Source organism: Aythya fuligula, chromosome 25, assembly GCF_009819795.1.
Source record: "Aythya fuligula isolate bAytFul2 chromosome 25, bAytFul2.pri, whole genome shotgun sequence".
NCBI classification, from domain to species: domain Eukaryota; kingdom Metazoa; phylum Chordata; class Aves; order Anseriformes; family Anatidae; genus Aythya; species Aythya fuligula.
Genome location: NC_045583.1, coordinates 3296170 through 3315862, shown reverse-complemented (window position 1 = coordinate 3315862; position 19693 = coordinate 3296170). Strand labels below are relative to the sequence as shown.

Sequence of the window (19693 nt, the reverse complement as noted above, 5' to 3'; positions counted from 1 at the left end):
GGTTGAAGCCAAGGCTGCAAAGCACCAGGGCTGAGTCCAGTCTGGAGAAGAGAAGGCTCAAAGGCACCCTCATTGCTCTCTGCACCTTCCTGAGGAAGGAACACGGAGGTAACGGTCCCTTCTCCCCAGTGACTGATGACAGGACACATGGGAACAACACAAAGCTGTGCCAGAGGAGGTTCAGACCAGACAATAATAAAAATTTCTTTATTGTGAGGGTGGTCAGACACTGGAACAGGCTTCCTAGAGAGGTAGCGGCTGCCCACGCCGGGTGACGTTCAAGAGACATTTTGGATAATGTCCTCAATAATATGCTTTAACTTTTGACTAGCCCTGAAGTCCTCAGGCAGTTGGACTTGATGAGCTTCATAGACTCCTTCCAACTGAACTACTCTATAATTCTGAGGCCAAGGGCCGGCTGACTTTAATGATGTTGCTAGTGCAAGTGTCAGCACTCTTTCTGAGGCTGTCCCAGGGGTCTCTCAAAGACAACAGCTTGTCCTTGAATTCTAACACCTCAATGTCCTTATCAATAGGATTTAGCCAGTTCAGAAGACAATTAAATTACTCAAGTATGAATTTGGTTGTTAAACTGCAGTGAAAGATTTCTGTGCTGAGCCAAGTAGTAAGCCACAAAGCTCAGTCACTTCCTCTAACAGTGCCAGTGTGGGATAGGAGGGTACAGAGAGAAGGTAGCTGCTATTGCTCTGATCTGCCTTCAGTACTGCCCTCTCTCTCGGCTCCAGCACAGGCACAGAGTTATGATTCCTCCTGCTTCTGCTCTTCTCTTTTCTAGGTAAGGAAGGGATGCAGCAGTAGGAGAGGCAAAGGGATCCTGGGTAGAATTTTTCTCCTGCATTTATCTAAGATCCTGTACAATGCATAGTATGCCAGCATTAGAAGAAGAAGTTCCTGAAAGTTTAACCACTAAACCAATTTTCTCTTCAGATGGAGAATTTCCCTGCCCTGCTGGGAAAGGAAAAGGGTCAACTCCAGTTCCTATTACATAGAGATTCTGGCTTCTCCAGGCTAAGGGGCCAAGTCACACAGGGTGCAGTTTCCTCTTCAAGAACAGGCACATGCTCTTAAGCAGAAAAACAACAACAACAACAACAACAACAACAAAAGTTGCATTAGTCTCATTTGTCTCCACTTCTATGAAAAAAGGTCAAATTATTTTAAGACTTACCTCAATTTTACATTCTTTCAACATTTTTTGCAGGAATCTTTTTTTTTTTTTTTTTTTTATCTCCCCAACAACACCCCTTGAGATAAAGCAGCCTCAGAATTTACTCAGCAATTGCTAGCTTGCTAGATTCTTCCACAGAGTCAGAAAAAGTGAAAAACTTCTCCCTAGCAGGAGTTTTATACTAACACATTTGCTAATGTGCTGAAGCCACTCAGGTGTGAACATTGATATGCTTCTCCCTGCTCTGCTGTGGTGGTAACAGGAAAGAAGAGGTGGAATCCTTCTATCAAAAAACTGCTGCTGCACCTAAATCCAGCAGCTTCTTCTTCTCAGAAGTCAGGACGATGTGGGAAAAGAATCACAGAATCATTAGGGTTGGAAAAGACCTCCAAGGTCATCTGGTCCAACCACCCCCCTACCACCACTATCACCCACTAAACCACGTCCCTAAGCGCCAGGCCCAACCTTTCCTTGAACACCCCCAGGGACGGTGACTCCACCACCTCCCTGGGCAACCCGTCCCAACACCTGACCACTCTTTCTGAGAAGAAATGTCTCCTCATTTCCCAACTGAACTTCCTCTGTTGCATCTTGAAGCCATTCCCTTTAGTTCTGCTGGGACATGGCTGAAATCAGGGACAGGATTTCACCTGTGAAGACTTTATCCCATAGTGGGCACGTAGTTTGTGGAAGATGTGCGTCGTCATGTCTCTTAGCCAGGATTTATACTGTGCTTCTTATGCTTTGCAGTGGTCCAGTACTACCCTCTGTCATACGTCTCTGTAACATCCAGAACTACAGCGATGTGAGGAGAGCCTGGTGCCAAAGGAAAGACAGAGATGAATATGATACCTTAGTCATCACTGATTACTGTCTATCATCATATCTCAACAAGGTTTGTACAGAGAGAAGCATGGTGCTTGATGACACCCAGAAGGGGATGATCACTGTCACAATGCAGAAGCTGCAGGTTCAGGACTCAGTAGTGTGCTGGTGTCCACACTATGCACATTCTCATTTTTTCCTGAATAACTGAGATTAAGCTGTCTGTTTCTAAGAGTGATTATTTCTTTCTGAGGAAAATGCGGGGCATTTTGTAGATTTCTACCTAATTTCTTTCTGCTTTTCAGTGGTTTGTAGTACCCTCTCCCAGGTTACTAAGAATCACAACAGCCATAGTAGGTCAGATCAAAGGTCTCCAACAGTGGCTAAAGCAGATAATTAGTTAAGAAAGAGTATAAAAACAGAGAGGCATGAAGAAACAGTTGTCCAGAATACTCTCCTAGCCTGCAGCAATTCCCTGCAGAGGGCATTTTTATTACAAGAGCAACGACTAAATTCTTTTATCTCTTTAATTCTTCCATTTGTTCTGCTAGCACATAAAAACTTTTGGTACGTGAACATCCTGTGGCAGTGAGCTCCACACTTTATGCATGCATGGAAAATTTCCTTTTTTCCTTGTATTCTAGCTAGTGACTTGTTTCTTGTAAGACAATGAATTATTGCTCCTGTGCTTTTTCCATGCTATTCCCAATTTTATACACTCCTGAATTATCATCCCTGTCCTTTCCTTTCCTTTCCAAAAAGTTGTTTTAATCATTTCTATATATAAGGTGACCCAGATCTTTCTCTGTCTTGGCTGTTTATCTCTGATCACCAACTTAGCTGTCTAACTCAGAATACAGACTCCACAGATTTCTGTTGCAATGTGCTCTGATTTATTTGGAGGCATAGTTTTATTATTCTAAACTTTTTTTGCAAGAGACCAAAATATTTGGAATTTCTTTTACTTAGTATCCCAGGTCAATTCGACCCTCCCATAGCTAGCCAAAAAGGTCTGTGAACTGGCTTACAATATTGTGCTTATTCTAATAGTGGGAAACCGGTGCAATTGGATGTTTTACCTGGACATTACTAAGTGGTTTGACCTTATCCAGAAACCCAAGGATATGCAACCAGGGAGATGGAGACTGTCTCTGCCGAGTGTCCTGGTCAGTACAGAAAAGATGACTAGCACCTCTGAGAATAACACTGAAATAGGAAGACACACCATAAATGATAACATCCAGAAGGGAGTTCTCAACATCACCATCAAAAAGTTCACAGTGTCACAGTACAAGACAGTGGAGAATACTAGCGATCATTTTCGTTTGTGATCATTCTCAGCTCTCCTGAATAAAGGAAATTAAGCTGGCTATTTTCATAAGTGAATGCATTTTTTTTTTTTTAATTGGAGAAACTCCTTTCTCCTCGCTTTCCTAGCAGAAGAACTCACTTCGTGCCCCACCTCCTCCACCCATTTTCTCCTCTTTATACTCACAGTTCAGCTGCTCCTGAACCCCAGCTCCCTCGCCATATCATCTCCAGTTCCTGAATCATACTGGGAATCAAAAGGACACGCAGATCCAGGAGGCCATGGTTAGCTGTCCATTTTCACACCCAGCTGAGCGTCAGCCATGCCAGGAGTTGCTTTGTATGGCTTATTTCAATATTTCGACTGTTTCCCCTGTACTTAAAATCACTTCAGCCTCGCCTATAGAGACCTCGCTGTCAGTACGCCACCTCAGCAGCTGCACACTTGACTGTCCACACCATTCCACTTTGTTTTCTGTCACCAACAAGGTCAGTCTTTCCTCTGAATGCATTTTACTTGGAGGTGAAACAGCAAACGTCTTTGCTACTGCTTTTCTGAAGACTCCTTTAACTCCACTGAAACAGCTGTCAGTAATGAGGAACAAATAAAACAAAACAGGTGAGCTGTCCCTCACTGCCAGGTAAAAGGGGCAGCATGGGCCAGTCCAAGCACCAAAGAGTAGGAAAGGACAGATTCTGCCAGGCAATGTCCACTTTTGCCCTAAGTGACAAAAGAATCCCTTTTCTTTATCAGCAAAGCAAGTAAGAGCGGAAAAATATAACCTAGCTTATCTCACAGTTGCAAAACTGCTTGCTAAAGTTCTTCATAAAAAACAAAAAACAATAAAATAATAATAATAATAAAAAGACACTAAGAAGCTGTAACATTATAGGGCAAGGAAAAAAATCTTGACGTAGAAAGAGGAAAATAGAAAAGAAAAGGAACTCTGTTATTTCACCACATGTGGAAAAAGAAACCCACAAGGTTCCCCACAGAGCCATGACCTCTCTGCCACCACGCCTTGAGGGGACTTTGGGCAAGGGCCTGGGCAGGGGGCACCTGGGGAACACAGAGGGAAGGGCAGGGCCACAGCAAAGGACCTGCCCCATCTCCCAAGCCCTGGAACGGCTGAAGGAGCGCCTCGTTGACAGGGGCCAAGCGAGAGCAGCAAAGGGCCTCTGGCATCAGGACGGGCCGTGCTCCGCTCCCGGCCACTTCCCCAAATGAATCCTGAGCTGCTCTTGTTATTCAGTGTTGTTGCAAAACATGGTAAAGGACTTCCGAGGAAAGGCAAGACCTCGGGCACTTCCTCCAGCGTTGTCAGTGGGAGGCAGGAGGGCTCACCGGGCACACGCGTTGCAACGGGGCGCGTTGGGGAGCCCATGGCAATGCCCCTGCCCTGCGCTTGAGGAGGCCATGGAGCTGCGAGTTGTCCTCCTGCTGCCGCTCTGCTTCCCAGGTACGAGGAGGGCTGGGCATGGCTGGGGCTTCCCATGGGACACCCGTCCCCAGTCCTGCTGCCTGCAGGGCCCTGCAGTGGTAGAGCACCGATACCAGCAGTCCTGGGGGCTGGGGAAGGGAAGGGAAGGGAAGGGAAGGGAAGGGAAGGGAAGGGAAGGGAAGGGAAGGGAAGGGAAGGGAAGGGAAGGGAAGGGAAGGGAAGGGAAGGGAAGGGAAGGGAAGGGAAGGGAAGGGAAGGGAAGGGAAGGGAAGGGAAGGGAAGGACAAGCCCCAGTTCAGAAATCCCCACACCTGGCTCCTCCAGGCTCACAGCCCACGACAGCCCTGCACCAGCTCCCCTCTCCCTCACCACTTCTCATATTCACAGGTCTCCAAGCCCAAATACCTGGGGAGCTGAGCCAGCGCGAAGGAAGCAACCTCTCTGTGCTGTGCCCTTACCTAGCAGAGGATGAGTACCGGGAACTGAAGTCCTGGTGCCGCTGGACAGATGAACGATGTCAGCCTCAAGTGGAAATAAACGGCACAAGAACATACACATACACAGAACGGGCTAGAGAGGGGCACATTACCATACAGGGTGACCCCATAAACAGGAATTTTTCCATCACCATGACTGACCTCCAGGTAGAAGATTCAGGCACATATTACTGTGCTTACAGTCAAAGCTATGTTTTACTGAAGAGGATATCGCTGAATGTTTTCAAGGGTGAGTACATTTTCCCCACGCAAACTCCAGTCCTGTCAGGAGGCAGCGTCACTGCTGCCCCGCTCCATCCTCCTCCCGCACACAGCAAGCGACTTTTCCCTACCCCATCCATCAGCCCTCACCCTCGTCCACTCGCTCGCTGCCTTCCCTGCTTGCAGAGCACCGGGTGAAGGAGCCCTGCAGACCCCACTGGCCCCAAGGCGCACGGCTCCCTGCGGCCCTGCCCAAAGTGCCCTGCCCGGGCTGACGGCCGCAGCCTGGCCCAGGTGCCTGAATTGTGCCAGGAGATGGATCCCCTCATGCCCCAGATTGCGGGTCAGACACCAGGTTTGTTGTTCTGCAGAGTTTCACAAGCTGGAGTTGGACAGTCTCTCTGTGCAGTGCCCGTACCATGACCTGGGTTTCCACTCCGAAAGAAAAGCCTGGTGCCGATATGCAGGTCAGAATGGCACATATGATCTCATGGTGAGCACAGATACCAATTACACACGGGGTATCAGCAAAGGCAAGAAAGGCAGAGCCTGGATCCAGGATGACACCCAGGAAAGGACCATCACCATCACCATGGAGAAGCTGCAGGCACAGGACTCCGGCATGTACTGGTGTGCACTCTACATGCCCCAGACACCTCCAATATTCACCCGGATAATGGAGGTCCGGCTCTCTGTGGCCAAGCGTGAGTACCTGCTGGCAGATTTTGACCTCGCCTCCCCTTCTTGCTCTCCCTCCTGACCTGTGCCCCACCACCAAGAACCCGACCCTCTCTCCATCTCTGTCTCTCTGTCTGCACAAGCTTCTGTCTGCTCCTGCACAGGGCTGTTCAACACCTCCCTGCTACCTGCAGATCTCTGCCAGGGAGCTTTTCTGCCTGCACTTCCAGCACTTCTGCCACGTCCTGGGCTGCGTTCATGGAGCAGGGCTCCTCGGCAGCTCCTTGCCTCTCCCTCCCACCTTTCCATCCTTCTGCTGTTTCGCCTGCTCCCGGGAGCTCCCGAAGACAATGGGGCACAGCCTGGGTGCCTCATCTATGTTGTCTGTGAAAGCACGCCCGGAGTTACACCCATGGTAGCAATGGCAGGGACGTTCACACAGGGGATGCACAACAGCCCAGTAATTTTTCTTCTCTTCTTTGTGATTGCAGGACCAGCTGCAACAACGTTGTCAGTCACTACAGGCACCAGTCAAAATTACCCTCCTGGCAACAGCACACAACCACAGTAAGGCCAAAAGAAAGCCTCTGAGCTTGAACACAGAGAAGCGTTACTGATGTCCTGTCCATGGCAGTCCTGTCTTCCTGGGGGAGGCAGCCTCTGGGCATTGCAAAGACTCCTGCTTACAGAGGAGCTGGGTGGGACAGGCATCCTTACAGTGGACAACCTCTCCTCTTCCAGTTCCTGCCCAGAGCCTAATTACAAAGGGAGAAGTGGACAGATGAAATCATCTCCTAGCTTCCTGGCAACTGCCTTCTCTCCTCTCTCACTGCCATGTGGCAATGAATCCACCTGTTCACTCTCATTTTCTGCACTCTTTGCCTTTCCTTTATTCTGTGTTTTGTGAGGAAAGGATAATTTCTAGTTCTTTTCTTCTATGGTTTTCCTATGGGCAGGGAGACATCTCCTTCACAGCACTGTATAAACGCTTCGTTTTCTGGGGTGGGCTCGAGCTCTCATAGTGTGGAAGGGGACAAATGAGAATACGTTTTGGGAAGAGGAGGCTGCTTTTGGAAGTGTATTTGAAACCCCATTTCTACAGAGATTCTCCCACAGAACCATAGAATGACTTGGGCTGGAAAGGACCTTAAGGATCATCTTGTTAACCCTCCCTGCCATGGGCAGGGACGCCACCCACTAGGTCAGGCTGCTCGGGGCCTTGTCCAACCTGATGCTGAACACCTCCAAGGATGGGGCATCCAGAACCTCTCTGGTCAAGCTGTTCCAGTGCCTCAGCACCCACTGAGTGAAGAACTGCCTCCTAACCTCTAATTGAAATCTTCCCTCTTTTTGTTTAAAACCGTTCCCTCTTGTCCTGTCATTATCTGATTGAGCAAAAGGTGCTCTCCATCCCTTTTACAAGAACCCTGTAAGTACTGAAAACAACAATGAGGTCACCCCAGAGTCTTCTCTTCTGTGCGCTGGACAGCCCCAGCTCTGTCCTTCCTTGTAGGACAGCTGCTCCGGCCCCTTGATCATCTTTGTGGCCCTCCTCTTGACCCACTCTAACAGCCCCACATCCTTCTGCTGCTGGGGGGCCCAGACCTGGATGCAGCACTCCAGGTGGGGCCTCACCAGAGCAGTGCAGAGAGGGACCATCCCCTCCCTCCTCTGCTCCTGTGGTGATGCAGCCCAGGATGCAGTTGGCCTTCCCGGCTGCAAGCTCACTGCTGGCTCATGTCGAGCTTTTCACCCACCTGAACCCCAAGTCGTTCTCCCCAGGGCTGCTCTCAGTGAGTTCTTCTCCCAGCCGGTCCTCATGTCCGGGACTGGCCCAGCCCAAGTGCAGCACCTTGCACCTGGACTTGTTGAACCTCATCAGCTTCACGTGGGCCCACTCCTCCAGCCTGCCCAGGTCCCTTTGGATGGCATCCCTTCCTTCTGGTGTATGGACTGCACCACCCAGCTTGGTGTCATCTGCAGCCTTGCTGAGGGAGTGCTCGGTCCCACTGGCTGTGTCGTTGATACAGATACTGAGAAGGAAGGATGAAGGACAGCATCTCCTTCTGGGTGAAGGCCTTTTCTCTTCCATGGGCTGATCTGCTCCCTTTCCTTTCTGTTTCCTTGACAGCTTATGGAGCTTCACCCTTCAGGCCCTCCTAGGATTCTTCATCAATAAGGTGCTGGTCATCTTGCTCCTCGTTTTTCTTCAGAGAAGGGGACGCTGCAGAAAAGAGGTAACCACACACCCGCAATGGCAAAAGCACACCAGGGCTCCAGAGAAGCCCCAGGGTGGCACTTGCACGTGCTGTTTGTCCACGGCTCCCAACTGGGGAGCGAGAGGTGTGATGCGGTCACTTAATGCTCCAGAAAGCATGAGCAGCCCTCCTCCATACGCTTCTCTCCATGGGCCGATGTCACTGAGGAGCTTGCCTCCCTCTTTCTTTCAGAAACGCAGGGCAGCAGAAGGCAGCCCTGGACAGCTGCCTGAGGAGAAAAGGAGCTGACGCCACACCTGGGACCTAAAGGATCTCTGTTTCCAAGCCTGGAGACATGTCCCGAGGGAAATCCCAACCTGCAAGCTGTCGCCCCCGAGCTCCAGAGAACCCAGGCCGGCCTCCCCTACGAACCGAGGCCCGCTTTCCCCCCTGTGGCTCCTCAGGGCAGAAAGCAGCCCACTTCTGGCAAACCCTGCCACGCGGCCCAGGCTGGGCTCTGCCACCAGTCCGCCGGCTCTGCCAGGGGCAGCACGTCGCCACTTCTTGCCTCAGAGCCGGTGCAGCAAGCACGGCCTCACCACAGAGCGCCCACACTTCCCTCACTTCCCTGCAAACCCTCAGGACTTCCCCATGGGTCCCCGCACCAGGGCCCTGTGCGGTTGTCTGATGTCCAATAAACTGTGCAAAAGCCCAGTGGCTCCGTTTGGTTCCTCCAGCTTGGCACACTGTGGGCAGGCAGCCCACAGGCTTGGTGCTGGGCATGTCATGGGCAACGAGGGGACTGGCTGTGGTGGAGGAGAGCCCCAGGAGTCATGGCATGGAGAGGAGGCTCCCTGCACAGAGCCTGGCCTCTCTGCCACCACGCCTTGAGGGGACTTTGGGCAAGGGCCTGGGCAGGGGGCACCTGGGGAGCACAGAGGGAAGGGCAGGGCCACAGCAAAGGATCTGCCCCATCTCCCAAGCCCAGGAACGGCAAGAAGGAGCACCACATTGACAGAGGCCAAGCGAGAGCAGCAATGTGCCCCTGGCGTCAGGATGGGCCGTGCTCTGCTCCCGGCCACTTCCCCAAATGAATCCTGAGCTGCTCTTGTTATTCAGTGTTGTTGCAAAACATGGTGAAGGACTTCCGTGGAAAGGCAAGACCTCGGGCACTTCCTCCAGTGGCGTCAGTGGGAGGCAGGAGGGCTCACTGGGCAGACGCGTTGCAACGGGGCACGTTGGGGAGGCCATGGAGCTGCGAGTCGTCCTCCTGCTGCCGCTCTGCTTCCCAGGTACGAGGAGGGCTGGGCATGGCTGGGGCTTCCCATGGGACACCCGTCCCCAGTCCTGCTGCCTGCAGGGCCCTGCAGTGGTAGAGCACCGATACCAGCAGTCCTGGGGACTATGGAAGGGAAGGGAAGGGAAGGGAAGGGAAGGGAAGGGAAGGGAAGGGAAGGGAAGGGAAGGGAAGGGAAGGGAAGGGAAGGGAAGGGAAGGGAAGGGAAGGGAAGGGAAGGGAAGGGAAGGGAAGGGAAGGGAAGGGAAGGGAAGGGAAGGGAAGGGAAGGGAAGGGAAGGGAAGGGAAGGGAAGGGAAGGGAAGGGAAGGACAAGCCCCACTTCAGAACTCCCCACACCTGGCTCCTCCAGGCTCACAGCCCACGACAGCCCTGCACCAGCTCCCCTCTCCCTCACTACTTCTGGTATTCGCAGGTCTCCAAGCCCAAACAATTCACAAGCTGAGCCAGCGCGAAGGAAGCCACCTCTCTGTGCTGTGTCATTACCCAGCAGAGGGTAAGCACCAGGAACTGAAGTCCTGGTGCCGCTGGACAGATCAAGGATGTCAGCTTCAAGTGGCAACAAGTGGCACAAGAACACAGTTCTACACATACCAGGCCAGACAGAGGCACTTTACCATGCAGGATGACCCCATACACAGGAATTTTTCCATCACCATGAATGACCTCCAGGTAGAGGATTCAGGCACATATTACTGTGCTTATAGGCAAGACTTCGAAAGCTATGTTCCACTGAAGTGGATCTCGCTGACCGTTTTCAAGGGTGAGTACCTTTTCCCCACGCAAACTCCTGTCCTGTCAGGAGGCAACGTCACTGCTGCCCCGCTCCATCCTCCTCCTGTACACTGCAAGCGGCTTCCCCTGACCCCATCCATCAGCCCCCACCCTCATCCCCTCGCACGGTGCCTTCCCTGCTTGCAGAGGACGGGTTGAAGGAGCCCCACAGACCCCCTGGCCCTGAGGCGCACGGCTCCCCACGGCCCTGCCCAAAGTGCCCTGCCTGGGCTGACGGCCACAGCCTGGCCCAGGTGCCTGAATTGTGCCGGGAGATGGATGCCCTCGTGCCCCAGAATGCGGGTCAGACACTGGATTTCTTGTTCTGCAGAGTTCCACAAGCTGGAGTTGGACAGTCTCTCTGTGCAGTGCCTGTACCATGACCTGGGTTACCGCTCTGTAAGAAAAGCCTGGTGCCGAGCTGTAGGTCAGACTGACAGGTGTGAACTCGTGGTGAGAACAGATACCACTTACACATGGGGTATCAGCAAAGGCAAGGAAGGCAGAGCCTGGATCCAGGATGACCCCTGGAAAAGGACCGTCACCATCACCATGGAGAAGCTGCAGGCACAGGACTCCGGCATGTACTGGTGTGCACTCTACACGCCCAATGCAACCATTAATTTCACCCGGATAATGGAGGTCCGTCTCTCTGTGGCCAAGCGTGAGTACCTGCTGGCAGATTTTGGCCTCGCCTCCCTTGCTTGCTCTCCCTCCTGACTGCTGCTCCACTACTGAGAACTTGACCCTCTCTCCATCTCTGTCTCTCTGTCTGTCTGGTGGACATGATTTTGGTTGCCCTGGCGCCCTGTGGATCCAAAGCCCCAGCCCTTCAAGCCCTGACAGCTCTGAGCAGAGGCTCAGGGAGGTTCCCCAAAGCTCCCACAGATGGGGCCCTCAATACAGCTGCTTCCCACATGGGTATCCTAAGGGCTGCAACAGTGGCTGAGGGTGAGCACTGGCCTGCAGGGACCCGGGGCTGGTTGTACACTGTACACTCACATTCCTACTCGCCAATTCCCTAAGAAGCCTCTGTGCTGCCCAGCTTCACACACCTCCCAGTTTTTCCCTGCCCAAACCACACACAATTTTACTTTCTCACAGTCTCCATGCCATACAATAGCAACAGGGGTCTGAACTGACCACACAGCTGTGCCGTGTTGTTTCCCTTCTGTGAGGGAAGCTACAGTCATCTGCACGGAGGTGTTTCTGTCACTCATGCTCATGATACCACTTCTGTTCCTCTAAGGCAACTCATCCCTCAGCTTTCAAAGGCTATTTCATTGCAACACAGACCTAGACCTGTATGTTGAAGATTATCTTACCGCTAGATTTTCTTTCAGGGTTACCTTTGAACAGTAAGTGATACTATTAGGCACCTGATTGCAGCAAACCAGCACCATGCTGTGGCCTGTCAGGAATTTGGCAGAGCAGCACCTAAGGGATATGGCAATCCAGAAGCCCAGAGGGGATGGCCTAATGCTCTAGGTGAAAATCCTATCACAAGGGACTGAATACACTCTAGGCGAGCAAATGCCTGCAGCACAAGCTCCCCTAGTGCACAGAACCAGTCCTCAAAGTGATTCCCACAGCCCAGTCTTTCACAGACAATGCTCTTTGCTTGCTTCTTCCAAGCTTCTGTCTGCTTCTGCACAGGGCTGTTCAACACCTCCCTGCTACCTGCAGATCTCTGCCAGGGAGCTTTTCTGCCTGCACTTCCAGCACTTCTGGCACGTCCTGGGCTGGGTTCATGGAGCAGGGCTCCTTGGCAGCTCCTTGCCTCTCCCTCACACCTTTCCATCCTTCTGCTTCTTCGCCTGCTCCCGGGAGCTCCCGAAGACACGGGTCGCAGTCTGGGCGCCTCGTCTGTGTTGGCTGTCACAGTACGCCCAGAGTTACACCCATGGTAGCAATGGCAGGGACACTCAGATGGGGGATGCACAACAGCCCAGAAATTGTTCTTCTCTTCTTGTTTGTGATTGCAGGACCAGCTGTAACATCGTTGTCAGGCACCAGTCAAAATTACCTTCCTGGCAACAGCACACAAGCAGGGTAAGGCAAAAAAAAAAAAACAAAACCAACAAACAACAACAACAACAACAAAAACACGAAAAACCTATGTGCTTGAACACAGACAAGCATTACTGATGTCCTGTCCATGGAAGTCCTGTCTTCCTGGGGGAGGCAGCCTCTGGGCATTGGAAAGACTCCTGCTTACAGAGGAGCTGGGTGGGACAGGCATCCTTACAGTGGACGACCTCTCCTCTTCCAGTTCATGCGCAGAGCCTAATTACAAAGGGAGAAGTGGACAGATGAAATCATCTCCTAGCTTCCTGGCAACTGCCTTCTTTCCTCACTCACTGCCATGTGGAAATGAATCCACATGGTCACTGTCACTATCTGCACTCTTTGCCTTTCGTTATTTCCATGTTGTGTGAGGAAAGGGTATTATCAAGTTCTTGTAGTATGGAAGGGGATAAATTAGAATATGTCTTTGGAAGAGGAGGCCACTTTTGGAAGTGTATTTGAAACCCCATTTCTATGGAGATTCTCCTGCAGAATCACAGAATGACTTGGGCTAGAAAGGACCTTAAGGATCATCTTGTTAACCCTCCCCTGCCCATGGGCAGGGACGCCACCCGCTAGGTCAGGCTGCTTGGGGCCTTGTCCAACCTGATGCTGAACACCTCCAGGGCTGGGGTATCCAGAACCTCTCTGGGCAAACTGTTCCAGTGCCTCAGCACACACTGAGTGAAGAACTGCCTCCTAACCTCTAATTGAAATCTCCCCTCTTTTTTTTAAAAACCATTCCCCCTTGTGCTGTCATTATCTGATTGAGCAAAAGGTGCTCTCCATCCCTTTTATAAGCCTCCTTCTAAGTACATAAAATCACAATGAGGTCACCCCAGAGCCTTCTCTTCTGTGTGCTGAACAGCGTCAGCTCTCAATCTTTCTTTGCAGGACAGCTGCTCCGGTCCCTTGATCATCTTTGTGGCCCTCCTCTTGAGCCACTCAAACAGCCCCACATCCTTCTGGTGCTGGGGCGCCCAGACCTGGACGCAGCACTCCAGGTGGAGTATCACCAGGGCAGTGCAGAGGGGAACCATCCCCTCCCTCCTCTGCTCCTGTGGTGATGCAGCCCAGGATGCAGTTGGCCTTCCCGGCTGCAAGCTCACTGCTGGCTCATGTCGAGCTTTTCACCCACCTGAACCCCAAGTCGTTCTCCCCAGGGCTGCTCTCAGTGAGTTCTTCTCCCAGACGTCCTCATGTCTGGGATTGCCCCAGCCCAAGTGCAGCACCTTGCACCTGGACTTGTTGAACCTCATGAGGTTCACGTGGGCCCACTCCTCCAGCCTGCCCAGGTCCCTTTGGATGGCATTCCTTCCTTCTGCTGTATGGACTGCACCACTCAGGTTGGTGTCATCTGCAGCCTTGCAGAGGGTGTGCTCAGTCCCACTGGCTGTGTCGTTGATACAGATACTGAGAAGGAAGGATGAAGGACAGCATCTCCTTCTGGGTGAAGGCCTTTTCTCTTCCATGGACTGATCTGCTCCCTTTTCTTTCTGTTTCCTTGACAGCTTATGGAGCTTCACCCTTTGGGCCCTCCTAGGATTCTTCATCAATAAGGTGCTGGTCATCTTGCTCCTTGTTTTTCTTCAGAGAAGGGGACGCTGGCCTCCCTCTTTCTTTCAGAAATGCAGGGTAGCAGAAGGCAGCCCTGGACAGCTGCCTGAGGAGGAAAGGAGCTGATGCCACACCTGGGACCAAAAGGATCTCTGTTTCCAAGCCTGGAGATGTGTCCCGAGGGAAATCCCAACCTGCAAGCTGTTGCCCCTGAGCTCCAGAGAACCCAGGCTGGCCTCCCACTTGAACCAAGGCCCGCTTTCCCCCTTGGGGCTCCTCAGGGCAGCAAGCAGCCCACTTCTGGCAAACCCTGCCACGTGGCCCAGGCTGGGCTCTGCCACCAGTCCGCCGGCTCTGCCAGGGGCAGCACGTTGCCACTTCTTGCCTCAGAGCCGGTGCAGCAAGCACGGCCTCACCACAGAGCGCCCACACTTCCCTCACTTCCCTGCAAACCCTCAGGACTTCCCCATGGGCGCCCGCACCAGGGCCCTGTGCGGTTGTCCGACGTCCAATAAACTGTGCAAAAGCCCAGTGGCTCTGTTTGGTTCCTCCAGCTTGGCACACCACGGGCAGGCAGCCCACGGGCTCACTGCTGGACATGTCATGGGCAACGAGGGGACTGGCTGTGGTGGAGGAGAGCCGCAGGAGGCATGGCATGGAGAGGAGGCTCCCTGCACAGAGCCTGGCCTCTCTGCCACCACGCCTTGAGGGGACTTTGGGCAAGGGCCTGGGCAGGGGGCACCTGGGGAGCACAGAGGGAAGGGCAGGGCCACAGCAAAGGACCTGCCCCATCTCCCAAGCCTTGGAAATGCCAAAGGAGTGCCCCGCTGCCACTGGCATGAGGGCAGAGTGTGACAACAGCCAAGGGAGAGCAGCAATGTGCCCCTGGCGTCAGGATGGGTCATGCTCTGCTCTTGGCCACTTCCCCTAACGCACCCTGAGCTGCTCTTGTTATTCGATGGCCTTGCAAAATGTGGTGAAGGACTTCCGTGGGAAGGCAAGACCTCAGGCACTTCCTCCAGCGGCGTCAGTGGGAGGCAGGAGGGCTCACCAGGCAGACGCGTTGCAACGGGGCGCGTTGGGCAGCCCATGGCAATGCCCCTGCCCTGTGCTTGAGGAGGCCATGGAGCTGCGAGTCGTCCTCCTGCTGCCGCTCTGCTTCCCAGGTATGAGGAGGGCTGGGCATGGCTGGGGCTTCCCATGGGACACCCGTCCCCAGTCCTGCTGCCTGCAGGGCCCTGCAGTGGTAGAGCACCGATACCAGCAGTCCTGGGGAGAAGGGAAGGGAAGGGAAGGGAAGGGAAGGGAAGGGAAGGGAAGGGAAGGGAAGGGAAGGGAAGGGAAGGGAAGGGAAGGGAAGGGAAGGGAAGGGAAGGGAAGGGAAGGGAAGGGAAGGGAAGGACAAGCCCCACTTCAGAACACCCCACACCTGGCTCCTCCAGGCTCACAGCCCACAACAGCCCTGCACCAGCTCCCCTCTCCCTCACCACTTCTGGTATTCGCAGGTCTCCAAGCCCAAACACCTGGGGAGCTGAGCCAGCGTGAAGGAAGCAACCTCTCTGTGCTGTGTCATTACCCAGCAGAGGTTGATTATTGGAAGATGAAATCCTGGTGCCGAAGTACAGTTCAAAAATGTGACCTTCAAGTGGCAATAATCGGCACAAGTACATACACGTACACAGACCGGGCCAAACAGGGGCACGTTACCATACAGAATGACCGCATACACAGGAATTTTTCCGTCACCATGACTGACCTCCAGGTAGAGGATTCAGGCACATATTTCTGTGCTTATAGGCAAGACTTCGAAAGCTATGTTCCACTGAAGTGGATCTCGCTGAATGTTTTCAAGGGTGAGTGCCTTTTCCCCACGCAAACTGCAGTCCTGTCAGGAGGCAACATCACTGCTGCCTCGCTCCATCCTCCTCCCGCACACAGTGAGCAGCTTCCCCTGACCCCATCCATCAGACCTCACCCTAGCAACCCTGCTCACTGCCTTCCCTGCTCACAGAGCACGGGGTGAAGGAGCCCTGCAGACCCCACTGGCCCTGAGGCTCATGGCTCCCCACGGCCCTGCCCAAAGTGCCCTGCCTGGGCTGACGGCTACAGCCTGGCCCAGGTGCCCAACTTGTGCTGGGAGATGGATCCCCTCGTGCCCCAGATTGCGGGTCAGACACTGGGTTTGTTGTTCTGCAGAGTTTCACAAGCTGGAATTGGACAGTCTCTCTGTGCAGTGTCCGTACCATGACCCGGGTTACCGCTCTGAAAGAAAAGCCTGGTGCCGATATCCAGGTCAGACTGGCAGGTGTGAACTCGTGGTGAGCACAGTTAACACTTACTTATGGGGTACCAACAATGGCCAGAAAGGCAGAGCCTCGATCCAGGATGACACCCAGCATAGGACAGTCACCGTCACCATGGAGAAGCTGCAGGCACAGGACTCTGGCGTGTACTGGTGTGCACTCTACACGCCCTACCCAACCATTCGTTTAACCCGGATAATGGAGGTCCGGCTCTCTGTGGCCAAGCGTGAGTACCTGCTGGCAGATTTTGGCCTCGCCTCCCCTGCTTGCTCTTCTTCCTGACCTGTGCCCCACCACCAAGAACCCGACCCTCTCTCCATCTCTGTCTCTCTGTCTGCACAAGCTTCTGTCTGCTTCTGTATAGGGCTTTTAACACCTCCCTGCTACCTGCAGATCTCTGCCAGGGAGCTTTTCTGCCTGCACTTCCAGCACTTCTGCCACGTCCTGGGCTGGGTTCATGGAGCAGGGCTCCTCTGCAGCCCTTCCCTCTCCCTCCCACCTTTCCATCCTTCTGTTACTTCGCCTGCTCCTGGGAGCTCCCAAAGACATGGGTCGCAGCCTGGGTGCCTCATCTATGTTGTCTGTGAAAGCACGCCCAGAGTTACACCCATGGTACCAATGGCAGCGATGTTCAGATGGGGGATGCACAACAGCCCAGTAATTGTTCTTCTCTTCTTTGTGATTGCAGGACCAGCTGCAACAACGTTGTCAGTCACTAGAGCCACCAGTGAAAATCACCCTCCTGGTAACAGCACATTAGCAGGGTAAGGCCACAAAAAAAAAAAAAAAAAAGCCAACACCGAAAAGCCTCTGAGCTGTAACACAGACAAGAGTTGCTGATGTCCTGTGCATGACAGTCCAGTATTCCTGTGGTTGGCATTCTCTGGGCATTGAAAAGAATCCTGCTTATAGAGGAGCTGGGTGGGACAGGCGTCCTTACAGTGGACGACCTCTCCTCTCCCAGTTCTTGCCCAGAGCCTAATTACAAAGGAAGAAATGGACAGATGAAATCATCTCCTAGCTTCCTGGAAATGTAGTTGCCTACCTAACTCTTTGGGGTATTCTCTTTGCAGAAATAGGAACCCTCTGTTTCTGTCCCAAAGCCTGTCTTGACTTTGTTTATTCCTGTCCATGAATAGTTAACAGTGTAGCAATACTTGGCTAGTATTTCATTCGTCACTTCATTCGTTAGAGCTTAGGGATATGGTTTAGTGGAGGGCTGTTAGCGTTAGGTTGGAGGTTGGACTCGATGACCTTGAGGTCTCTTCCAACCTAGAAAATTCTGTGATTCTGTGATTTGCCAGGCTGTTAAATGTCAAGGATTTTCTTTCCCCATTTGGTATCTGTTGTCATGAATACTACATCAGCGCCCAAGAGTACAATCATACATCATCTTCTAGTTTGCAAGGTGCAGGAAAATCTAGGAGGAAAAAAGCAGTACCTGCTTCAGAGAGCCTGGAATCGTGCTCTGTACTTTAAATAGTGGTTTGTTTTAAAGGGACAAATAGTAAGTTTAGCAAAAACTCAGAAGGCACAGCCAGTTACAACAATCAAGACAGAATTCCTCCCAAAGAACCTGATCCCCTCCTTCCAAGTACATGAAAGCTATTCCTGCCCCTTTTTTTTTGATTCCCGTTTGGTAATGAGCTATGCCAGCATCATACCGTGCTGTTATCTAACACTGGTAACTCCTTTGCTCTTCCTGCTTTAGCCAAGGTGTAAGCACCTACATCGTAATATCCACGGTCCTGTACCTCCTGCTCATCCCCGTAGTTATTATCTTGATAACATTGTGCATCAGGCACCGCAGAAAGCTGAAGAGAAGAGGTATGTGGAAACCGGTGATGCCTCATTTTCTATTCTGTCTTTCTTTGACCATCATTTTTCCACTCCAAGTGAGCTTACTCTCAACTCACTGTGCCCTGGAGAAGATAAGGCATGCACAGCCTGGGAAGCCTCAAGGGGGGGCTCCTTGTTGTGACCTCCTCTCACAGTGAGTCAAAGCCACGTTCCTCCAGACACGCACAGAACGTGTCCTAACATTTCAGAGAAGTAAAGCGGGGGCAAAGTGTTCACCAGATTCGGGGTAGATGGCTCCCATTGGCACACCCATCGCTTCATTCACTCGGCAATCCCAAAGCCTTTCCCCAAACTCTTGTAGCACAGACAATACCCATGCATTGTCACAGATTTCTCTGTTCCTAAAACCTATGGTTATGGTTCTTTGCAAAGGTAACAGGCAAGCAGAGGACATCTATGACAAACCAGAGGACACAACGCAGGTAAGGAAAGTGATTTATTTCCCACACTGCACCTAAATCCCTTACCAATAATCTGTAAGGAGCTGGCTGACGCATGGGATGAGGGCCTTCATGCTCACTTTTGGCTGTGAGCATTAGGGGAAATGGCATTTAATGTCACCAGAGAAAGGAATGTTGCTAGATGGAGAGAAAGAGGGCAATGGAAGGTAACTCCACTGGGGAAAACAAAACAAACAAAAACAAACACGGTGGAGCAAATTATAGTAATTTCTGAGAAATGACTCAAAGACTAGAAAGCAAGGCTAGAAGATGAGGTTGTAACAAATATCAAGGAGAGGAGATGAAGGAAAGAATTTTCTGTCCTTTCACCTCTGTCATGACCAAAGGTAACATTTTACATGACTTCTCCTTTACCCTAGGAAAATCTCGTTCCCTTGATAACAGCTGTGTCTTGGTGCTGAATCATGCTGACAGTTGTTTACCCTTTCTTTTCATAGCTTGAGAGCACTGAAAGAATGGAAACTCCCAAGGATGACAGCAAAGACCTAAAATATGTTACCCTGGACTTTAAATCCCAACACAGCCCTGAGGAACCTCTCTACTGTAACGTTGAACCAGATCAGGCTCCCAAGAACCCCAAAGATGAAAATGTGGAATATGCTATCATTGCACGCAGTTAATGGAAAAAAAAAAAAAAAAAAAAAAAAAAGAAGAAGAGAAGAAGAAGCACAGAACCCCACAACAATCCCGCAACAGGAGGAAAGAACTGGAAAAAAGAACTGGAATAGAAAGTGGGAATGTGGAGTAGAAAATGTGTGCATGGACACTGGGGAAAGAGCTACGGTTTTGCTGTCATATGTATGTTGCCTATACATTCTAAGACCTCTCTCCTATTAGAAGCCAGTAGAGAATTTTGTCACAAGTATGCAGATTCTCTCAGGCCAGACAGAGGTGCTGGTTAATTCTCAGGATCCCTTGCACATTTGCTTTTTTTTGATTCTATTAAAATGCAGACTCTTATGGAGAGGCAGGTGTGGAGGAGTATCCTTTTGAAAAAGAGCAGTATCTGCCTGGCCATGGGTGGGTTTGGTATTTCA

At 51.9% G+C, this 19693-nt stretch overlaps 2 protein-coding genes across 2 annotated transcripts; both read left to right on the top strand.

Annotated features, from left to right (window-relative positions):
- The first annotated feature begins 4739 nt into the window (after window positions 1–4739).
- NCR2 (natural cytotoxicity triggering receptor 2) lies at window positions 4740–8647 on the top strand. Its single transcript, XM_032203011.1, has 6 exons — window positions 4740–4782; window positions 5152–5490; window positions 5834–6166; window positions 6632–6707; window positions 8272–8377; window positions 8591–8647. The coding sequence occupies exons 1-6, from the start codon at window positions 4740–4742 to the stop codon at window positions 8645–8647; spliced, it is 954 nt and encodes a 317-aa protein (XP_032058902.1).
- A 940-nt stretch (window positions 8648–9587) lies between these two features.
- On the top strand, window positions 9588–19312 carry LOC116498838. The gene is made up of 9 exons (XM_032203271.1): window positions 9588–9630; window positions 10050–10397; window positions 10740–11072; window positions 15538–15885; window positions 16229–16561; window positions 17024–17099; window positions 18047–18162; window positions 18568–18617; window positions 19094–19312. Exons 1-9 carry the CDS (start codon window positions 9588–9590, stop codon window positions 19274–19276), a joined length of 1830 nt encoding a protein of 609 aa, XP_032059162.1. The 3' UTR covers window positions 19277–19312.
- The last annotated feature ends 381 nt before the right edge of the window (window positions 19313–19693 follow it).